We start from the raw sequence: 22,450 nt of genomic DNA on the forward strand, positions 1-22,450 counted from the left end.
AATGTGGGAGGCGTATATATATATGATGTGTGTGTACGTGTACGTGTACGTGTGTGTGTGTGTGTGTGTGTGTGTGTGTGTGTGTAGGATATTTTTTTAATTTTCATTTGTTTAGAAAAAATTGTTTGGTGCGAGTTTAGGGGACGGGGTGAGTGCGAGGGGGGGGGGATATGGGTGGTGGGAAAGTAGGACGAGGGGAAATAAGGTACAGAGGGGTGGGGTGCGGGGGGCCGTTGGGGGGGGGGAGTATACATTAAAAAAAAGTAAAAGGAAGCTGTCTTTTTCCACACACACACACACACACACACACACACACACACACACACACACATACACAACACACCTGTCATAAGCACAGTCAGTGCTGCTTCGTACAGTGGTGTCAGCGTCCTCCCCAATCAGCCAGGTGTAGGTGCCATTGTTCACTGTCAGGTAGTCGTTGGCCGTCTCTCTGTCTCCCAGGTCAGCGTACGAGCAGTCCGCGTTCAAATCTCCAAGAACCACCGGCTGTCAAAAAAGGAACAGTAGGCATATGATCCATGAACAGAGCTCCACTGAAGTGCATAAGACTTGTAAGCACCTGTAAGCTCTGTCTTGTCTCAGTGAGGTGACAGCCCTTCACTGATATCCCTGACCTGTAAGCTCTGTCTTGTCTCAGTGAGGTGACAGCCCTTCACTGACATCCTGACCTGTAAGCTCTGTCCTGTCTCAGTGAAGTGACAGCCCTTCATTGACATCCTGACCTGTAAGCTCTGTCTTGTCTCAGTGAGGTGACAGCCCTTCACTGACATCCTGACCTGTAAGCTCTGTCTTGTCTCAGTGAGGTGACAGCCCTTCATTGACATCCTGACCTGTAAGCTCTGTCTTGTCTCAGTGAGGTGACAGCCCTTCATTGACATCCTGACCTGTAAGCTCTGTCTTGTCTCAGTGAGGTGACAGCCCTTCACTGACATCCTGACCTGTAAGCTCTGTCTTGTCTCAGTGAGGTGACAGCCCTTCACTGACATCCTGACCTGTAAGCTCTGTCTTGTCTCAGTGAGGTGACAGCCCTTCACTGACATCCTGACCTGTAAGCTCTGTCTTGTCTCAGTGAGGTGACAGCCCTTCACTGACATCCTGAACTGTAAGCTCTGTCTTGTCTCAGTGAGGTGACAGCCCTTCACTGACAAGCATGCTCATCAATAGCAATCAAGGGGTTAAAGGCCTTGATATATCGAGTGTTTTGAACTGGCTCTTCTTCTCCTCATTCTTCTTCCTCACCCACAGGCACACAGACACAGACACACACACAGACACACACAGACACAGACACAGACACACACACACACACACACACACACCGGACAACACAGAGCACGTGCGTCACCTCAGAGTCCTGACCCATTTTCTCCAGACCACACACACACACACACACACACACACCGGACAATACAGAGCACGTGCGTCACCGCAGAGTTCTGAACCATTTTCTCCAGACCACACACACACACACACACACACACACACACACCGGACAACACAGCGCACGTGCGTCACCTCAGAGTTCTGACCCATTTTCTCCAGCGTTCTGGAGATGACGTCACGAAGATGACCGATCTCGGCAGTGGCGTCGCTGGGCTTGGCGTGAAAACCGATCAGAGAGATCATGTCTGGGGAGAAGGACATGAGGTTCGCTTTTTACTGATCCAATGGAGAGAGAGAGAGAGAGAGCGAGAGAGAGAGAGAACGAACGAAAATGTTTTAATGAACTTTGGCCATGGACCATAATTCAAAACCAGGGGACTGGGGGTGGGCATGGGAAGGGGTATTATAACACTTGAATAGATCTCACAATATCATAATGTTCATGGACTTGACATTAATTCCACTTAATTGGGTCTAAGTATATGATTTCTCCTTTTGATCGCATGGAAAATAAATTTTGATACTAGAGAGAGAGAGAGAGAGAGAGAGAGAGAGAGAGAGAGAGAGAGAGAGAGAGAGAGAGAGAGAGAGAGAGAGAGAGAGAGAGAGAGAGAGAGAGATTGTTTATTCAAAAAAGGCCTTTGTCCCATATGAAGGGGTGGTGTGTAAACTTATTTCGAAAACATTATGACATACAGTATATGATACAATAAAACCAAACAATACCTAGATTTATAATCAGGAACAACTAAATGACTGGATTTTGAAGACTTTGTATAAATAGGTAGCAAACTGTCTGATTTCTTCTTCACGACGTGACGTCATAAGCAAAACTAGTTTAAACACAGAAGGCTGAGAGTAACATTTCTGGGGTATGAGATTATACCTTAGTTCACATAACTTTGGACAACAAAACATGAAATGTAATTCGTTTTCTTCTGCATTTGTGCACAATGGACAAATAAGACCACGATCACTATACTGTCTGTATCGAAAATGATGAACTGGAATATCTGAAAGCCCAAAGCTAAATCTTGTCATGACATATTTTAAATGTTTTGCCGAATTCATGGATAAACACGTTGGGACACAATGTAAAGAGTTGATCTGATAATACACATGGAATCTATCACTTTCTTGCACATGAGGAGGGGGGCGGGGGGGTGGGGGTGGGGGGGGGGGGGCGGGAGGGGGGCAGACAGACAGACGGACAGACATGCAGAAACAGACACAGAAACAGACATGGAGAAACACTGAGGCAGAGAGATGGAGATATAAAGAGAGAGACAGATAGACCGTTACTGAGGGTAAGCGCTATATAAAATCAAATTATCATCAACATTATAATTATCTGCTGTTGCAGCCTTCCTGGTGCGGATGAAAAGTGCAGGGAATGGAGAGAGAGGGGGGTTGGGCGGGGGGCGCGGGAGGGGGTGGGGGTGGGGGGGTGGGGTGGGGGGCAGCCAGGGACAGACGCAGAGATAAAGTGACAGACATTGAGAGAGAGATGGAGACATAAAGAGAGAGAGAGAGAGAGACAGAGATAGATACTTAGTGTGAGCGCTATGTGGAATCATTATTATCAACATACATCCATATCCTTACAATTATCTGCTGTTGCGGGATGAAATGTGCAGGCACATACCGTTATGAGCAGACTTTGGGGCAAATTTGGCTACGAACGGCTCCCTCTCAAACACGTCCGATGGGTCTTCGTACTTGTAGGCGCCAAGCAGTAGCATTCTGTCAGTGCTGGAAACAGGTAAATGTATATACTGTCAGTGCTGGAAACTGTCAGTGCTGGAAACAGGTAAATGTATGTACTGTCAGTGCTGGAAACAGGTAAACTTATGTACTGTCAGTGCTGGAAACAGGTAAATGTATGTACTGTCAGTGCTGGAAACAGGTAAAAGTATGTACTGTCAGTGCTGGAAACAGGTATGTGTATGTATTGTTAGTGCTGGAAACAGGTAAATGTGTGTACTGTCAGTGCTGGAAACAGGTGAATGTATACACTCTGTCAGTTCTGGAAACAGGTAAATGTATGTATTGTCAGTGCTGGACTGGCATTGCTGGAAACAGGTAAATGTATGTATTGTCAGTGCTGGACTGTCAGTGCTGGAAACAGGTAAATGTATATACTGTCAGTGCTGGAAACAGGTAAATGTATGTACTGTTAGTGCTGGAAACATGTAAATGTATATGCTGTCAGTGCTGGAAACAGGTAAATGTATGTACTGTTAGTGCTGGAAAAAGGTAAACGTATATACCGTCAGTGCTGGAAACAGGTAAATATATTCATCATGTCAGTGCTGGAAACAGATAAGAGCATAAACTGTCAGTGTGGGGAAACAGTTAATGTATATAATTACTGTCAGTGTTGGAAACAGTTAATGTGTATATTGTCAGTGTGGGAAACAGGTAAATGTATATACTATAAGAGCTGGAAACAGGTAAATGTGTACACTGTGTCAGTGCTGGAAACAGTTAAACGCATTGTACAATATTGTACACTCTGTCAGTGATGGAAACAGGCAAATGTGTGTGAGATAAATTCTGAATTATTTTCTAAAACAGAGAACGCACAGAGAAATCCCCAAAACAATGTAACCCTCGTCGAACCAAGACCAAAACCCTGACCAACTCGACTCTAAGGGCTTTTTACTAATAGGTCGTTGAACTTAACTCTACCGTGAGAGAGATACTGAGAGACAAGGAAACTGGGACTTAGATGGTTTAATCATTTTAGGCCTATGCCCCTCATGAACGAGAATTTGAACAGCGAAAAACAACAACAAAAAAAACAACAACCAAACAAACAAAAAAAAAACGTTCAGCAATATATACATAACCTGAACTGTCTTAGCTTTTTTTTTTCTTTTTGTATGAATATATTTCATGCAAGCGGTAGGGCAACAGACGATCTGTGACTATTACACGTTCTGGACAGAACCTCTACAGACATACAGAAACAGACAAACAAGCTGACAGGCAGACATTCAGTCAGGCAGTCAGATGGCAACGAAAAATAAACGAAGGATAGAATGTAGACATTGACAAACTTACCGATAGAAATAAGCATACTGTTCTTTGTACGACGATCGGCCGATGGGTTCACTGATGACGAAATCAAATGGTCTGAAATAAAGATCCACCAGCATGTCATGGTCAGGTCAAAGGTAAAAGATTAATTAAAAGCCCCATGCCCATTACGGCACCTGAGGTAGTGAATTCATGCCCACTGTGTCTCGGGCTCAGCATAGAAAGAGGGCACCAATCCTCTCATTCCGCCAATTTAACCCCCACTCATCCCCCTCCCCTCCAGCTGAATCAGGTATACCAACCCATGCACACCAGGGTGGAGAGAGGAAAATCGGAGTAAACTGCCTTTCCAAGGGACACAACACCATGCCGAAACATGGCCTGGAACTCTGATCACTAGTGAATATTGGATCAGAAGTCCAACGCCTAACCGATTCTGACGTGTCGTTGTCAGCCATCACATTACAACACGTGAGGGCAATCCACCATGGGCGGTTCCTCCTCGAACACCGAACAGTTAACTATTTACTTCCCCTATCTCCCAGTGAACAACACGGCTTTCGCAAGTTTCGGTCCTGTGAGACACAACAACTCAATTTTACAGAAGAACTGTTTGGTACTGTAGAGAAAGGAAATCAGGCGGACGTCATCATTATGGACTTTGCGAAGGCCTTCGATAAAGTAAACCACAGCCTCCTCATCCACAAAATGAAACATTACAGCGTCCAATGAAAGATCAACAAATGGATAGGAGCTTTCTTGAAAGACCGGCAACAATCGGTGGTAGTGGAGGGCGCAGCTTCCAGCCGGGTCAGCGTGAAGTCTGGGGTCCCACAAGGCTCTGTTTTAGGGCCGGCGCTATTTTTGGCGTACATCAATGACTTGCCAGAAGAACTCTCCTCACTGACACGTATGTTTGCTGATGACACAGCTGTCTACCGTTTAAAGGCCTCCAAAACTGACCAAAACTTACTTCAGGAAGACCTCAAGAAGCTAGAAGCATGGGAGGGGAGCACAGCTGGGACATGGCTTTCCATCCTGGAAAATGTACTATTCTCCCAGTTACAAAATCATCCTGTCCTGCAAAATCCGACTATACCCTCCACAACCATATCGTAGAAACTGTCTCTACTTCAAAATACCTAGGCGTTACCATCACAAGCGATCTCAGCTGGGACCTGCATATCAACACCATTTGTGCAAAAGCCAATAAGACCCTCGGCTTCCGCAGAAGAAACCTGAAGATCACAGCAGTGCGCCCGTCAAAGAAACAGCATATAAGACTTTCGTCAGACCAATCTTGGAGTGCGCGTGCACCGTGTGGGACCCGCATACCCAAGACAACATCAAGAAGATCGAAGCTGTCCAGAGACGAGCAGCACGGTTTGTGGTCAACCGGTACCACAACACATCTAGTGTCACCGCGATGATCGACAGACTGCAATGGCCGACTCTGCAGCACAGACGGAAGGTAGCTAGGCTTGCCATGCTACGAAAAATACTGGACGGAGAGGCGATCGTCAACAAAAGCCGCATCGTGCCAGCCCCACTCAGACAAAGAAGGAAACATTCCCGCCAGCTCAACCAGATCCGGTGTAAAACCCAATACAGGCAATATTCCTTCTTCCCCAGAACGATACGTGACTGGAACAACCTGCCTGAAACAGCTATAGCAGCAGACACCTTGGACACCTTTAAGTCTAGGGTCCCCAGTCAGTAGTTGATTAGATAATAGGTCCCTTACCCCCCCCCCACCCCCCTCCTCCTCCCCACCCCCTCTCTTACCCCAATACTTTTGGTTTTTTAAATTTATTTTTGGGGCCCTGCTGTCTTAGATCAGCAAGGGACTGGCTAGCTCGGAAGGGCGAAAATTGAAGTGATAGTAGCCTGCCGGAGAACCCACTTAGAGTAGGACTAGGTTTTCATCCTCACTAATAGGTCTGTCGCTTTCTGTAGTTTGTTTCTCTTTCATCGCAACCCAACAAAACGGCGTAAAAATCAAATTGATGATTGTGGCCGTCAACGCAGTGAAAGTGAAAGTGGTGACAGAAGGCGGTTCCTCCTCCAACACCGAACAGGTAACTAATTACTTCCCCTATCTCCCAGTGGTGACAGACGCAAACACCCGGGAGGTTACAGTGTTGGACTGTCGACCTGAGGGTCTTGGGTTCCGAATTGAGGGTCGATTTTTTCCCCAACCTACAGCCGGGTTAACTCACTCAGTACGGCCAGTCCTCTCTTCTCCTCTACACAGACCCCTCGGATGTCCAGTGGGTGTGTCAATGACCCAACCTTTAGCTTCCGTCGTCAGAATTGTGGTATTCTTTGTCAACATTCACCTCTTCAGTATAAGAGCCTTCCGCTTGCAATATTTTGATGGTGGCAATTGGGGTGAAACGCTGTTCACGTCGTCTCTTTCGCCGTTCGTATGGAGAGAGTTAACAGATGTGCAGAACTAATTGTGCGTGATCCCCCCACCCTTTGTGTGTACACACATCAGTGCAAATTAAATATGCACGTTAAATTATATATTCTATGTCCGCGTTTGGTGGGTTATGGAAACAAGAGCGTGCCCAGCATGCACACCAAGATTGTCCACATGAAGATAATACGGATGAAGATTGTCCGTATAAAGATGTACAGATGAAGATTGTGAAGATCAGTGATGTAGATGAAGTTTGTCCAGATGAAGGCAACACAGGTGAACATTGTCAAGATGTAGATGGTACACATAAAGATTGTAGAAATGAAGATGGTAAAGATAAAGATTGTCTAGACAAAAGGTAACACAGATGAACAATGCAAGATGATGGCACAGATTAAGACTGATTTATTGAAGATGATATGCAGAGGGAAAATGTCCAGACGAAGATGGTAAGATGATGATTGCCCCGAAGAAGAAAGTCGAGATGAAGATGGTTCAGATGAAGATCGCCCAGATGGAGATTATACAGTTGAAGATTGACCAGATCAAGATGGAAAAGATGAAGATGATACAAACGATGTTTGTCCAGATCAAGATGATAAAGAGGAAAACTATCTAGTTGAAGATGATACAGGTGATGACCGTCCTGATGAAGATGATACAGGTGATGGTTGTCCTGATGAAGATGACACAGGTGATCACTGTCCTGATGAAGATGACACAGGTGATGACCGTCCTGATGAAGATGATACAGGTGATGACCGTCCTGATGAAGATGATACAGGTGATGGTTGTCCTGATGAAGATGACACAGGTGATGACTGTCCTGATGAAGATGACACAGGTGATGACTGTCCTGATGAAGATGACACAGGTGATGATTGTCCTGATGAAGATGACACAGGTGATGGTTGTCCTGATGAAGATGACACAGGTGATGACCGTCCTGATGAAGATGACACAGGTGATGACTGTCCTGATGAAGATGTTACAGGTGATGATTGTCCTGATGAAGATGACACAGGTGATGACTGTCCTGATGAAGATGTTACAGGTGATGATTGTCCTGATGAAGATGACACAGGTGATGACTGTCCTGATGAAGATGTTACAGGTGACGATTGTCCTGATGAAGATGTTACAGGTGATGACTGTCCTGATGAAGATGATACAGGTTAAAGATTGTCCAGATGAAGATCATACGTATGAAGATTGTCCAAATGAAAATGGTACATATGAAGATTGTCCAAATGAAGATGATACAGATGAAGATTGTCTAGACGAAGAGGACACAGACGAAGAATGTCCAGAAGAAAATACAGATGAAGATTGTCTAGACGAAGAAGATACAGATGAGGATTGTTCAGAGGAAGAGGATACAGATGGTGATCTCACTGTTCCAGCATGCCCAAGAGCTGACGGACAGAGTCCACGGACTGATCCCGTATCTCCTGGATGAGGAGCACGTCGTAACGCTCCACGATCTGTTCACACACACACAGACACACACACACACACACACACACACACACACACACACACACACACACACACACACACACACACACACACACACACACACACACACACACACACACACACACACACACCATGGTATTGTTTGAGTTCAGTCTATTAAGATCGTGATTCAAGGACTCTGACCCAAAGAGAATATCACGAACAAAATGTGCCTCCATGTCCTATTGCAAAAACCCAAGAGAAGATGGCCAGGCGCACCAGTTTCGGTGACTTGTGAGATGGTCACGGGATAAACAACAAACAAACAAACGACGTAGGCCGAGAAAGTGAGAGAGAATGAGGTGGAAGTCGGAGAGAGAGAGAGAGAGAGAGAGAGAGAGAGAGAGAGAGAGAGAGAGTGTGTGTGTGTGTGTATGCTAATAACACACACACACACACACACACACACACACACACACACACACACACACACACACACACACGCACATACGCTCACAACACACAGGCATACACAGACACACACACAGGCACACACACACACACACACATACGCGCGAGCGCGCGCGCATGCAAGCATGCATACACACAGTCACACCTTTACTCCTCCTCTTCCCCTTCCTCATCCTTCCCCACCCTCCCCTCAACAGTTACCACTAAAACAACTTCTGCTGCTACTACCACTACTTCTACCACACACACACACACACACACACACACACACACACACACACACACACTCAAGCGAAAAGGAAACAACAACAACAAAACAGTCCATAACACAATTCCACCTCCTTGATCCGTCCAGCCACCACAGCATGCGACATCTTGCTTCTGCCAAAGGTCCTGATGTTGAAGGCTCCCACCCGGATCCTCGTGGCTCTGGGCACTGCAGCCGCCTCCCCGTATCCTGCTCGCAGCGCCAAATTGGCAAGCACACCGCACACCACCACACGAACAGCGAGGGAGCGCAGCATCGTGTCTTCGATCGTACAGTCGTCTGGAGACAATGGTGGCGCGTTCACGCCGCCCCTTTTATACCTGCTCATGCTCAAGTGTTCTTAGAATGATTTATATCATGTAAGTCAGTTCGGTTTGTCGCTTTGAGAGACCAGCGATCACTGGTGACGTGTGTATGGTGCTCGACTTTTTTTTTCTGATACACATGCATCCTGGCTGTTGCATATACATGTACATCTGTGTGTGTGTGTGTGTGTGTGTGTGTGTGTGTGTGTGGAGTCAAGTGATTGCTTCTCCAACAGCAAGCACAGGAGCCGAGCACATGGGCGCAAACTGCTGTGTAAACAATCAATTGAAATAAATACTTGTTGTCAGTGGGGAAAAGGCAGCATTTGACGCCACTGCTGAAGGCTCCGAGTACTGTAGGAAAACATGAAGTATAAGGATGCAAATAGATAAATGAATGAATGATAAACTTTTACATCATATGCAAATCGTGCCTCTGTCCAGGAGGACAGAGATAATTAGACATTGATACTGCAGGTAGAACTACTTTTTTAAAAATCTGTAAATTGACGGAGGTGTGGAATTGTATATTTTGATTTCTTTTTTTACAATATCGAGTTGTTGTTGTTGGTTGTTTTTTGTTTTTTACTTTGTGTGTGTGTGTGTGTGTGTGTGTGTGTGTGTGTGTGTGTGTGTGTGTGTGTGTGTGTGTGTGTGTGTGTGTGTGTGTGTGTGTGTTTATACCACATCTCCTTGGATTAGTGATTTTTTTAAATTTTATTTACAGTTCTATACTGAACTTGTGTTTTATCAGAACTATGAATCAGGTTCGTACGTGTAGGGACGTTCTATTTTTCAAAAAAATTATTTTATTAATTAAGCATCTATCACGATATGTTCACACAAACACACACACGCGCGCGCGCGCGCACGCACACAAATACAATACATACACACGCGCACGCACACACATGCGCGCGCGCGCACACACACTGACCCACTTGCATGCCTCATCCTCACCCATATTTTTGCATATGGTGAACACCGCACACACTCACACACACACACACACACACACACACACACACACACACACACACACTGACGCGCTTGCATGCCTCACCCTCACCCATATTTTATGAGATGGTGAACTCCGCACACACACACACACACACACACACACACACACACACACACACACACACACACACACACACACACACACACACACACATATCACTTCAAGTGGAAAGACGTTAAACTGAAGACGAACACACACACACACACACACACACACACACACACACACACACACACACACACACACACACACACACACACACACACACACACTGACATGCATGCTTGTCTCACCCTCACCCATATTTTATCAGATGGTGAACTCACCCACAACCTCTACCCTCGTGCCAGACATAGAAGCTTTCGGAGAAAGAAACAGGACAGCTGCTCGCACGCGGATGACAACACTTGTGCTGTACTTGTGTGGTAATTTATCTTTATTTATGGCTTTCTGCGCCCACGTCCAATACGCGCGAGTACTCGGACTCTTGAAGAAGCAAATACTTAGTTCCGGTTTCATAAGCACTTATGATGGCGTAGTATGGATGGACCAACATTACTGAAATGAATAGTGATAGTACATTGAATAGATCCATTGAGACAACTGGTTGCCAGGTCATTAATGGTGCCCCTAGTGCAGTCGGAGACTGTTAGTCCAGGCAGGATACAAAAGTGGTCCAAATGTGAGCAACAAAACCGTTCTTGTTACGCTGAAATAGAATAAATCATATTGATGTAAAGTTTTGCGCTGTACAGTACTTGTGACTGATTGCTGCCGCGCTGATGCTGTCCTATACCTCCGTTGGTAGGACACTGCGGCAGATGATAGATACCGTACAGAAAATAAGAGAACTCTTTGGGGTCAAAAGGAAACAAACATTTTTAATTTCATGTACTTTATACTGAATTGGTAGAAGACGCAAATTTGCTTTTATGAATGTTTTCCAGTTTCTCACTAGTCATGACATTTCATAAAGAATGAAAACAGTATTCTACTGACTGCAAAGGTGAATTTACGACTGAAGGCAGCACGGGATCATTTAGTTCGTAAGTACAATTTGGTTGGCATTTTACGCAATGCACAAGAAACACTTCCAGTTCTGCTTATTAACGTGTAGAATACAAATACCTAAATACCTGTAAACCAGGTTTGTTTGGATGATCATTGTCCGCGGAACACTGTCCAGACAATTAATTCAGAAAGTATGGAAGGCAGATGATGGCAAAATCGACCAACATCATGTTGGTCGATTTTGCCATCATGTGCCTTCCAAACTTTCCGAATTAATTGTCTGGACAGTGCTCCCGCAATGTTCATTCAAACAAACCTGGTAAACACATATTTGGATATTTATATTCTACATGTTCATAAGCAGAGTCTCAAGTATTTGCAAGTTGTGCATTGCGTCAGTAAAATGTCAACAAAATTGTACTGAAGAACTAAATAATCTCGTGCTGAAACTGGAAACTGGAAAACATTCATAAAAGCAAATTTGCGTCTTCTACCAATTTAGTATAAAATACATGAAACTGAAAATGTTTGTTTCCGTTTGAGCCCAAAGACCTATCTTACTATAGCTCTCTGTACAGTATCTGTTGTCTACCGCAGTGTCCTGTCCACAGATCAGCATCAGCGCGGCAGCAGTCAGTCACATGTACTGTACCGCGCTACACGCCGGCTTTCCTCTGATGACAATCAAACCGTGCTTTCGTAACCTTCACATGTTCTTGCCTTGCGACTCTTTGTAAGGCGCTCTCACACGGGCAGAAGCAATAAAACCATACGAATTTTGACATTAAAAATCAAAGTCTATAAGTATGTTCCCGGCCCACTACAGTGGTAAACTTTATATCAGTGTGATCAGTTTGATTTATTCTATTTTATCGTAAAAAGAACGGTTTTGTTGCTCACATTTGGACCTAACGCAAAATTTAATCTAAATTCCCTAGCCTATGTGGGACCGAAGGAAAAGAAGAAGAAGAAGAAGATGATGATGATGATCATGGTGATGATGGTGATGATGGTGACGACGACGACGACGACGATGATGATGGTGATGATGGGTGAGTAACCTGCAGAAAAAGAAAGAAGAAATGCATTTCCGATGCATATTTGTCGTGTTCAGTGATTTGTATTCACGTCACACGAAAGCAGTTCTGTGCAATATGCATCTTTGGAGATTATCCTTCCACGATCATTTCTATCGCTGGATGTGAGAACTAACCGCACGCACACTGACGCACCAGTACCCGTTCGAGCGAACACACACACACACACACACACACACACACACACACACACACACACACACACACACACACACACACGACACACACACACACACACACACACACACACACACAGACACACACACACACACACACACACACACACACACACACACACACACACACACACACACACACACACACACACACACACACACTATAGCCCCCAGTAAATTTACTTGATGTCCACTTCATACTCAGCGATGGTTATAACTCCATCACACCTGTCGAAAAGCTATCACACCCTCTATAGTTGCTGGAAATGTAGATATGGAGGAGAAGAGGATAGCATTCTCACGAGTCTCCTTTCATTACTCATTCACTGTTCTCCTGTTTCGAAATCACTTCACCTATAAAAAATAAAATAAATAAATAAATAAATAAATGCCCCATATACTACCTTTTGCAAACATCGGAGCAGTGAAATCATATCAACCGTGTCTCGGTTTCGGCAAAGGAGTACGGGACCCAATCTTCTATTTCCGCTATCTTGACCTTCATCAACCGAAGCCATGTTGGCTGATTGATTCGGCCAAGGCGCCTCTTCAACAATAATTATGAAAAGTCGTTGCTTCCGTTTGTGTGTGTGTGTGTGTGTGTGTGTGTGTGTGTGTGTGTGTGTGTGTGTGTGTGTGTGTGTGAGTTTAAGTTGACGCTTTGGCAAAGACATAATTCTCTCCTTCCGGACTTCCCTTTTCATTTACGTGAAAATTCTAATTCTTTTAGATAGAATGTGTCTTAAGTTCCTTCTTCCTTGTTCTTAATTTCTTCCTTTCTTCTTCTATTTTTTTCTTTAGTTCTTCTTTATCTGTCTTATACTTTCTTTCTAGGGTGAATCTCGTTGTTCTTGTGTTCAGGGATCAGGGGGTGGGACTGAGTAGGGACTGACTGGGGCGGAGGGAGGGTGGAGGATGGTGCCATGGGTGAGGAGTTTCAGTTGACCGACTGAGAAACTACTGATGTATATCAAGTCGCACACACCTGACCAATAATACACCTGGATACGCTTACACTGAAGGATAGGTATATATATCCTTCCACCATCATATATCTTGGGTAAGTCTGTGTGGAACTTACCCTCTTATCACAAGGTCACATCGTGAACTGAAAAGGCAGGTGTCCAGTCAATGTGCACACCAGGCTGAACTGGAACGATGGAGAGTGGCCGGTCACTTGTGCGTAGTAAGCGATGCAGAGTGTCCGTTCACTTGTGTGAAATCGTTGGAGAGTCTGAGACATTTGTGACAAATGACTTTATTGATCCGAGTGTGTGTACTGACCACTCGATCTTAGGTCTGCTTATAGTGTGGACAGGATCGTTCTGGGGCTCATCTGAACAACTTGAGTGACTTTAGTTTTACATACGACGGGCCGCGGCAATAGCCGAGTGGTTAACTAGCGTTGGACTCCATCGGTTTCAATCTGAGGGTCCCGAGTTCGAATCTCGGCGGTAGCGGCGCCTCGGCTGGTGGGTGAAGGGTGGAGATTTTTCCGATCCCACAAGTCAACATGTGTGCAGATCTGTTTGTGCCTGAATTACCCCCTTCGTGTGTATACGCAAGCAAAATATTGAATACGCACGTTAAAGATCCTGTAATCCATATCTCGTCGCCCATACAGAAGCGGCCCTGCAGCGTATAACATCCTGCTTCGCAGAGGCTGCGCAGCTCTTCGGCCTAGAAGTCAGTCTGAAAAAGACGGAAGTTCTCCACCAGCCTGCCCCACAGGAAGAATTCCACGCTCCTCACATCAACATCGGTGAGACAGAGCTGAAGTCGGTCCACCAGTTCAGCTACCTAGGCTGCACCATCTCGTCTGACGCCAAGATCGACAAGGAGATCGACAACAGACTTGCAAAGGCAAACAGCGCATTCGGCAGGCTGTACAAGAGAGTGTGGAACAACAAACACCTGAAGAAAGACACAAAGATCAGCGTGTACAGAGCTGTTGTACTGCCCACCCTGTTGTATGGCTCCGAAACCTGGGTCACCTACCGGCACCACATACGACTGCTTGATCGCTTCCACCAGCGCTGCCTTCGCACCATCCTCAGCATCCACTGGAGTGACTACATCACAAATGTCGAGGTCCTGGAGCAGGCAAAGACTATCAGCATCGAGGCAGTGCTGCTAAAGACCCAGCTACGTTGGGCAGGGCACGTGTCCAGGATGGAGGACCACCGCCTGCCCAAGATCGCGCTGTATGGCGAACTGTCCACTGGCCACCGTGACAGAGGAGCACCCAAGAAGAGATACAAAGACTCCTTGAAGAAAGCTCTCGGTGCCTGTCACATTGACCATCGCCAGTGGTCCGCAGTAGCCGCTGATCGAGAGACCTGGCGACGCACCATCCACCAAGCTGTCTCCTCCTTCGAAAACAACCGCAGGGCCAGCCTTGAGGACAAACGCAGAAGGAGGAAGAACCACGACGCTGCAGCCGCGAACCCAGACCAGACTTTCCCTTGCAACCGCTGCGGCCGACTCTGCTTTTCCCGCATTGGCCTTGTCAGCCATGAGCGTGCCTGCATCAGACGTGGACAACGCCCTTCCTAGATCTTCGTCAGCGAAGCCAGGCCATGATGAATCCATATCAGCGTTCGATGGGTTATGGAAACAAGAAAACAGTACCCAGCATGCACACCCCCGAAAACGGAGTATGGCTTCACTGGGTTCAGCGGGCTACATGGCGGGGTAAAAAACAGTCATACACGTAAAAGCCCACTCGTGACATACGGCGAGTGAACGTGGGAGTTGCAGACCACGAACAAAGAAAAAGAAGAAGATGTAATCATAGGTGAAGCGGGTCGCCGGTAGGTCTTAAGGCCGGTCGATGTTGTATGAATTGCAGGCCGGCACTGCAAGACCCAAGGGAGGGAGTACGCCAGTGTGGAAAGGGAGGCTGGTGTGTGTGTGTGTGTGTGTGTGTGTGTGTGTGTGTGCCCGGTGTGTGTCACTAGGCTGAGTGTGTGTCAGTCTGTGTCAGTGCCAGCCGGTGTGTGCCGCGTGTGTCACTGAGTGAACTTGAAGTTGAAATGATAGAGTCGCGTACTTGTCTAAATCACCCTGTAGCCGAATTAACAAAAAGTTATGCCAATGAACCAGTGAGAAAAAGAAGAAGATCAGTATCATTGTTATTATCATCATCATCATTAAGGCGATCTGTGTAATGAATTAACTAATTCTTTTAACTGTTACTGAATAGTTCTTGAATACGTATATATTGTTCTTGAGCATGTCATGATAATATATGTAATCTTTTTTTAATACACACACACACACACACACACACACACACACACACACACACACACACTGTCATACACACGCGCACGTGTGAACGAACTTGCACATGCTCTGTGCAATATTTCAAGTGGCATAACTTTTGCGCCTTGCTTTTTCTTTGCTCAACAGAGTTTTCGCCCTTATGTCATTTCACTCAGTTCTCCACACACCACACTCTTGAAATTGCTCATAAGTTGACGCATCCCCTCAATTTCTATGAAATGGGAACTAGAAACTGTTTTAAATCTAAAGGAAATTTCAACAGATCGTAATTATTGCAAGTTCAAAGATATTCATTGGTCCACAAAAAATGGCCCTATTTTCTTTTTGTAATGTTATAAGGGATTCGTAATATGTGTAACATGGCTGCCAGACCTAACTTCCGACAAATAAACACAACATTTTAACTTTCAGTTCAAAGCACAGTCTGTTTTTCTTTTCCGCGACACTTGCTAAAAAGTAAGTATACTAAATGGCTTCATGTGTTGTTTTCATATTGGTCCTGTCAAACGAGTTTGTACATTATTTGTTTGGTTATGCTTGTGGATTGAGCCTTGTTCTACATCGCTGCTTCCTATGGAAGGCAGATGAAATGTCAATGATCGTTGGTTGCTGAGCTCAGCCTTATGTTTCTCCGATGGAAAGAATGAGTCATTCTTCTTGAAGTTATTATGTAGAGAATGACAAACCGATCACACTGAACGTTTTCTTGGTTTCTTGTTGAGTTGTAAAATCTGTCAGAAGCATTGGTTGCAAACGTGTTTTGCTGTCTCTGGTCTTCATCAGTTAATGAGTTACCAGACGAAAGTTCTCTTCCAACCCAACGTTCTGAAGGTAAAAACAGAAAAAGAAAAAAAGACATGTTTGTATTTTTTTGTCTTCTTAGCTGAGATTTTTTAAACGATAATTGGTGCTACCAGTTCTTTATCAAATACGTTCATTTCTCACTGATAGAAAAAGTCCGTTGATCCTGACAGATTTATCGAGGAATGATGTGTCAGCACGAACAAGCATAATATATTGTCTAGTTTGATATTCCGAAGACAGTTCTAAGTTCATTTTGGTGAATGCCATTTGGCTAAAATTTGGTAATTTATACAGATAAGAAATATTTATTGTTGCCTGCATAGAAACCACCAGCTGAAGATACTTTTTATTCAAATAAAAAAACAAGACAAACAACAACAACAACAACAACAACAACAACAACACACACACACACACACACACACACACACACACACACACACACACACAAAGTTATTTTATTGTGTACATGTATGTATTTTGGGTTGCGTGCATTTGAAATTCTGTAGGATTGTACAGTTACATATTATATATTAATTTTGTCAGTAAATTTATATATACATATATATATATATATATATATATATATATATATATATATATATATACACACACACATATATACATACATGTAATGTGTTATACATTATATGTTTGTGAGTACATGTTTGTGAGGATATGGAATACAGAAATTTTAGAGTCATTGTATCTATGTGTGTGGAGGAGAGGATCACGCTCGCTTCTGTTTTATCTGGTGGTGTATGTATACACCTAGTTTGTTGTCACCTTTGGACTGTTTTAAATGATTGATGTTTTGCTTTATTAGTTTGTGTTCAGAAGTATTGACAGTACTTAAATCTTGCCACTTGTACTTGTAGGTGTGTTTTTTTTGCCAAGTATAAATTTTCAAACTTGAAGATCTACTTGATTTACCATATTTTGTAAATGCAGTTTTTGCCACTGTTATTTTAATCTAATCTTTGTCAGTTGAGTGGATTACTAATATGAAGCTGTGTTCATGAATGTTTGTTTTTCTGGCTAATTAATCATCAGTAGCTTTGACCACCCCACTATCTCCCCCTCCCTCTCTGTTTCTGTTTGTTTCTGTTTTTCTGTGTGTCTCACTTCTCTGTCTCTCTCTGTCCCTCTATGTGTTTGTGTGTGCGAGCGTGTGTGTGTGTGTCTGTGTGTCTCTATGTGTCTGTGTGTGTGTCTGTGTGTTTCTGCCTGTCTTTCTATGCATCTTTGTCCATTTCTCTGTTTCTGTTGTCAGTTTCTTCCTTCCTTCTCTACCCCTTTATATCTCCTCCCCCTCCCCCCACCTCTCTCTCTCTCTTTCACTCTCTCTATTTTCAGTCTCTATTGTATCCAAAAGATTAGTGTCTTTAGTCTAAATTTCTGAAAAAAATATTGTCTGTAGTATGTTGCAGTCTATCTGCTTCTCATACATCTTTTTTCCCCATTTGGGTTTGGTTTGTCAGGCCTTTCAGATGAGTGACAGCCAGTAGGTATAGATTTAGTGAACTTGGGGACATCACGAGTGTTAACAAATGTGTCTTCAGGAGAAATGTGTCACCAGGTTATTATTTATCTAAACTGTATAATATGGATTATGAAGCACTTTCATTGTTGTGGCTTGGGATTGGTTGGGAAAGAGTGTGTGGGTGTGGTGGTGGTGGTTGTGGAGTGATAACCGAAAGAAGAGGCATGGGTCTCTCTCTCTCTCTTTTTTTTTTAATCAATTTAAAAAAAAAGAAGACTTTGATTTGTTTGTTCTTGAATAAAGTCATTCATTTTTACAGAAAAACTTTTAACACATCTTCATAAGCAATGCAGTGACAGTGGTGAACTTGACTTTATCCCTTGGACTCCTTTGAGGAGCGTAGGGCCACAGGAGCACTCCTCCAGCAGACTTGGTTCTGGGCTGTCCCCTTAATTTGACCCATGCCCATCCAGCCACTTTCATCTCTTCTGTTACACATGAATCTGTACCCTGTCTGTCTTGGTCTGCCCAATTTTTTCATTTCAACTGAGGGTTCTGGGTGGTGTTGATCAGAGATTTATACAGAGGTGTGGCTAATCCAGGTCTGTTTTGTTTTCCTGATTTCCTTGCTTAAAGGAATCTGGTTGGTTCCTTTTCAAAGTTGTCATTTGATAATGTTTCTGGCCACCATATATGCCAAGAATGCGTATCACTCTCAGGCATCTTGTTAATGAAAGCCTGGAGTTTGTCTGTATTTGACTTTGTTAGTCTCTCCAGTCTCCAGGTCTGTTCCGTGCAGGGGGAGGGACTTCACAGTTCAGATTTGTGTTGAATATTGATCATCTTCTTGTGGTTTGAGTCAGGGCTGTGGGATCTCATATAGGCCACTTGGTGCTGAATGCATTCCTTGCCTTGTTAATGTGTTTATTATTGTTGTCATCTGGTCCTCCATCTTTGCTGACTATGCCATCTAGGTAGAGAAACTTCTCAGTTTCATTGACATTCTTGCCTCACCTAAGCCTAAGGATTGGGACTTGTTCAGTTGTTGTTTGTTGTTGATTCTCATGAAGCCTGTCTTCCTGGGGTTAATTTTGAGGACTGTTCCCTCCTTTGTTTGTTCAGAATGACAAGTTAGTTTCTCTTGTGCGTCCTGTGGTGTGTGAGAGAAGGTTTACATCATCGGCAGAATCAGCTTATTGAGATCTTGCAGTGGTTAAGTGCATGTCTATTGGTTGTATGTGTTCCAAATTTGGGTGGTCTTCTTCATGACCCAGTCAGCAGCAACCAACAGGAAAACCACAAGTGACAAGAGGCAGCAGTATCTTATGCCTTGTCATTTCATCAAACTGATCAGTCATATTGCTGTTATCGATGATCTGACTTCTCTGTTCATTTAAAAAAAAAAATTTTTATTTATTTTTTTTTTTTATAGAAAGAAGCAACACTTTTAATGCGTTAGTCAACTGAGCAGTTGTTAAAAAAAAAGGAGTAAAGTGATGAACACAGAGAAGGAATGGCTGGAGAGAGGGATTTGGGGGGATGGGAGACATCTGGCGTGTCTTTTTTGTGTGTAAAATTTGGAGAGAGAAAGAGGGGGCTTTAAGTTAGAGGGAGAAGGAGAGAGAGAGAGAGAGAGATTCACTTTCAGAAAAAGAATCTTGCACACACACACGCACACACACACACACACACACACACACACACACACAGAAGCAGAGACAGAGAGAAGACACACACACACACACACACACACACACACACACACACACACACACACACACACACACACACACACACACATATATATATATATATATATATATATATATAATGAGTCATTCTCCCAAATTGGTGACTTTTCAGATGGATCTGGTTCTGAAGCTAGAAAATTATATTTCCACTAACACACACACACACACACACACACACACACACACACACACACACAGAATGAGAGAGAGGAAAATTCTAATCAACAAGCTGCCAAACATCAGCCATTTTTGGTTTTGGACCAGTCAGTGATTTTGTGATGACAAACTGTTGTGCGTGCACTGATTCATTACTGAGTTTGCTCACTCAGTGCGAATGGTTATCAATATATTCTGGCACTGGTGGCAGTGCAGCGTGTGCAGAGAGCCTGTGACTGGGGCTTAGGCAGTGTGGCTTTGTTGATTTCCTGTATATATTATATACAGTGGATGAGCATTGATTCATTCTTAATGAGGTGTGTGTTATCGATTTATTGATACCAGCTTGTGTAGTGTGTGTGTGTGTGTGTGTGTGTGTGTGTGTGTGAATGCTTGTTTGTGTATGTGCTATGTTTGATATGGACTGTGAAATTTGAAAAAGTTGTGTGTGTGCACATGCAAACATATGCATGCTTTAACACCCACACCCACAGACGGTCAGTGGTGTTTTTCTATCTCTAATGATAACCTGCCTTAACGTCAAATGAATGACCACACAGTTCTTCTGACTGTCCATCTGTTCTGCTGGTTATGTCAGTCCCTTTCCTGCCCTTGTTTTGTTGTTGTTTTTTGTTTTTTTGTTTTTTGTTTGTTTTGTTTTTTCCCCAGGAAGGGCTGAACTGAAGTGTGACAACTAGAGGCGGTATAACAAAGAACAGTAAATGATTATGAAACAAATGCCAAATGGCTAATTGATGTCCACATAGGGCAAATTTTGTTTGCTCACACAGTCAAAAGTACCACACAGACCAACCTTCCACTACGCTTATAAATGTGCTCTTTGGCATCCAAAGTAAGTTTCAGTCGAAAGTTCCAAGCAGTGCAGACTCTCTAGATGGAGTCATTAGGATTTATTAATCAGGCAGTGACCCAGAGTGCCACCGGGGATCCATGCATTAAAACTCAGCGGAGGTTTACATGTTCATGGAGGTTTACAATTCATATTGATGCATTTTCTCATGCAGTGAGGGTTGAAGCCTTGAGATGGTGAACCAGTCGTGAAATACATTACTCTGAGGACAAGGACAAATAGTTTTTCCTGTCCACTCTGCAGTGTTGTCAATCCATCATTTGTCCTGTCATATCCACCATCCTGTCTCCCTAAACAGTTCCTTTGACTTTTTAGAGGATTGTTTTAGCAATTGTTTTTATCTACTATCCTGTAAAAGCCTATTTGTTACCCAGTATGGTAAAATAAAAAGATGACTGTTCTGGGTGTTACAGCTGTGGATAGAATGTTGAGGAAAAAACAGCAACAAAACAAAAAATACAAAAAGAGAACAAAGAGAAATCGAGGCATCATTTTTTCTCAGGTGTACAAACCTAACAGTGAAAGATGGGGAGAGACCTTTGCCACAAAAACAACAAAAAACAGAAAAACAACAACAAACAAACAAATAGATAAACAAACAAACAAACAAAAAACAAACATTACCAGACTTTCAGGAAAGAATACAATGAACTGTGGCCATGTTTACTATATGGACAGAAAGGGGAGAATGTTTGTGTACGCTCCATAAGTGCAAATTCTCCATCAGTAATACTCGTAGTGGCTGTGATGATTTTGTCATCCAAAAAGATTACATTGTGTTCCTAAAAATTCTTGACCATGGCAGTTTGTTGCAGATTCGTTCTTGACGTTGTCAGTTTGATGCAGAATTTATGTGGTGTCCTCCTGAAGATGAGGTTTTTGGGTACCAGGCATTCATGGCATGGGGATGTGACTTGTGCTGTTGTATGGGGGACTCTGGAAGATTGCCTGATGAAGTCTTTTTGGACAGGGTCACCAAGTGGCAGAATTGGACATCTCATCCAGTGCTGACCAGTGACCAGGGTTCAAGGCCCTGTTTCGGCCAGGTGTTGCGTCCTTTGGAAAGGCTCTTTGCTTCCTCTTTTCCTTACTCTACCCAGGTGTGAATGGGTTACCAGACTTCAGTTGGGGAAGGTTGAAATGGCGGAAGGAGAGGATTGGGCCCTGTCTTCCAGTGCTGAGTCCTGGACACTGTGGATTTTTGAATTCACTGATTGATGGCCATGAAAGACTATGGGACCTTAAACCTTTATGTATGGTTTGGGATGTGACATGTGGTATTGTATGGGGGACAGTAGGGGCAATGGAAAAACTGCCTGTTGAAATTTTTTGGACAGGGTTAGAAAGTTGACGGTGTCAGCAAGGGTTTAAGCCGAGTTGAGTGATGAAAGTCTAGCTGAGATTGATTCCCAGAAAGCA

General features: G+C 43.9%; 1 protein-coding gene across 3 annotated transcripts in view; it reads right to left on the reverse strand.

Moving 5' to 3' along the window:
- LOC143299724 (deoxyribonuclease-1-like) overlaps nucleotides 1–10,778 on the reverse strand; it is a 14,196-nt gene extending 3,418 nt beyond the window's left edge. Inside the window, exons 1-7 of one of the 3 annotated variants that reach the window (XM_076613102.1) lie at nucleotides 10,721–10,778; nucleotides 9,139–9,347; nucleotides 8,267–8,355; nucleotides 4,471–4,542; nucleotides 3,050–3,156; nucleotides 1,537–1,649; nucleotides 344–507 (exon numbers count right to left, since the gene is read on the reverse strand). In XM_076613102.1, the coding sequence (XP_076469217.1) occupies nucleotides 344–507; nucleotides 1,537–1,649; nucleotides 3,050–3,156; nucleotides 4,471–4,542; nucleotides 8,267–8,355; nucleotides 9,139–9,347; nucleotides 10,721–10,748 (782 nt within the window). In that variant the 5' untranslated portion in view covers nucleotides 10,749–10,778. Of the gene's footprint in view, nucleotides 1–343; nucleotides 508–1,536; nucleotides 1,650–3,049; nucleotides 3,157–4,470; nucleotides 4,543–8,266; nucleotides 8,356–9,138; nucleotides 9,457–10,693 lie in introns of those variants that run through there. The other 2 variants (XM_076613103.1, XM_076613101.1) reach the window with 2 other exon arrangements.
- Between the last annotated feature and the right edge of the window lie 11,672 nt (nucleotides 10,779–22,450).

The sequence above is a fragment of the Babylonia areolata genome, chromosome 25 (genome assembly GCF_041734735.1).
Source record: "Babylonia areolata isolate BAREFJ2019XMU chromosome 25, ASM4173473v1, whole genome shotgun sequence".
Classification (NCBI taxonomy): Eukaryota; Metazoa; Mollusca; class Gastropoda; order Neogastropoda; family Buccinidae; genus Babylonia; species Babylonia areolata.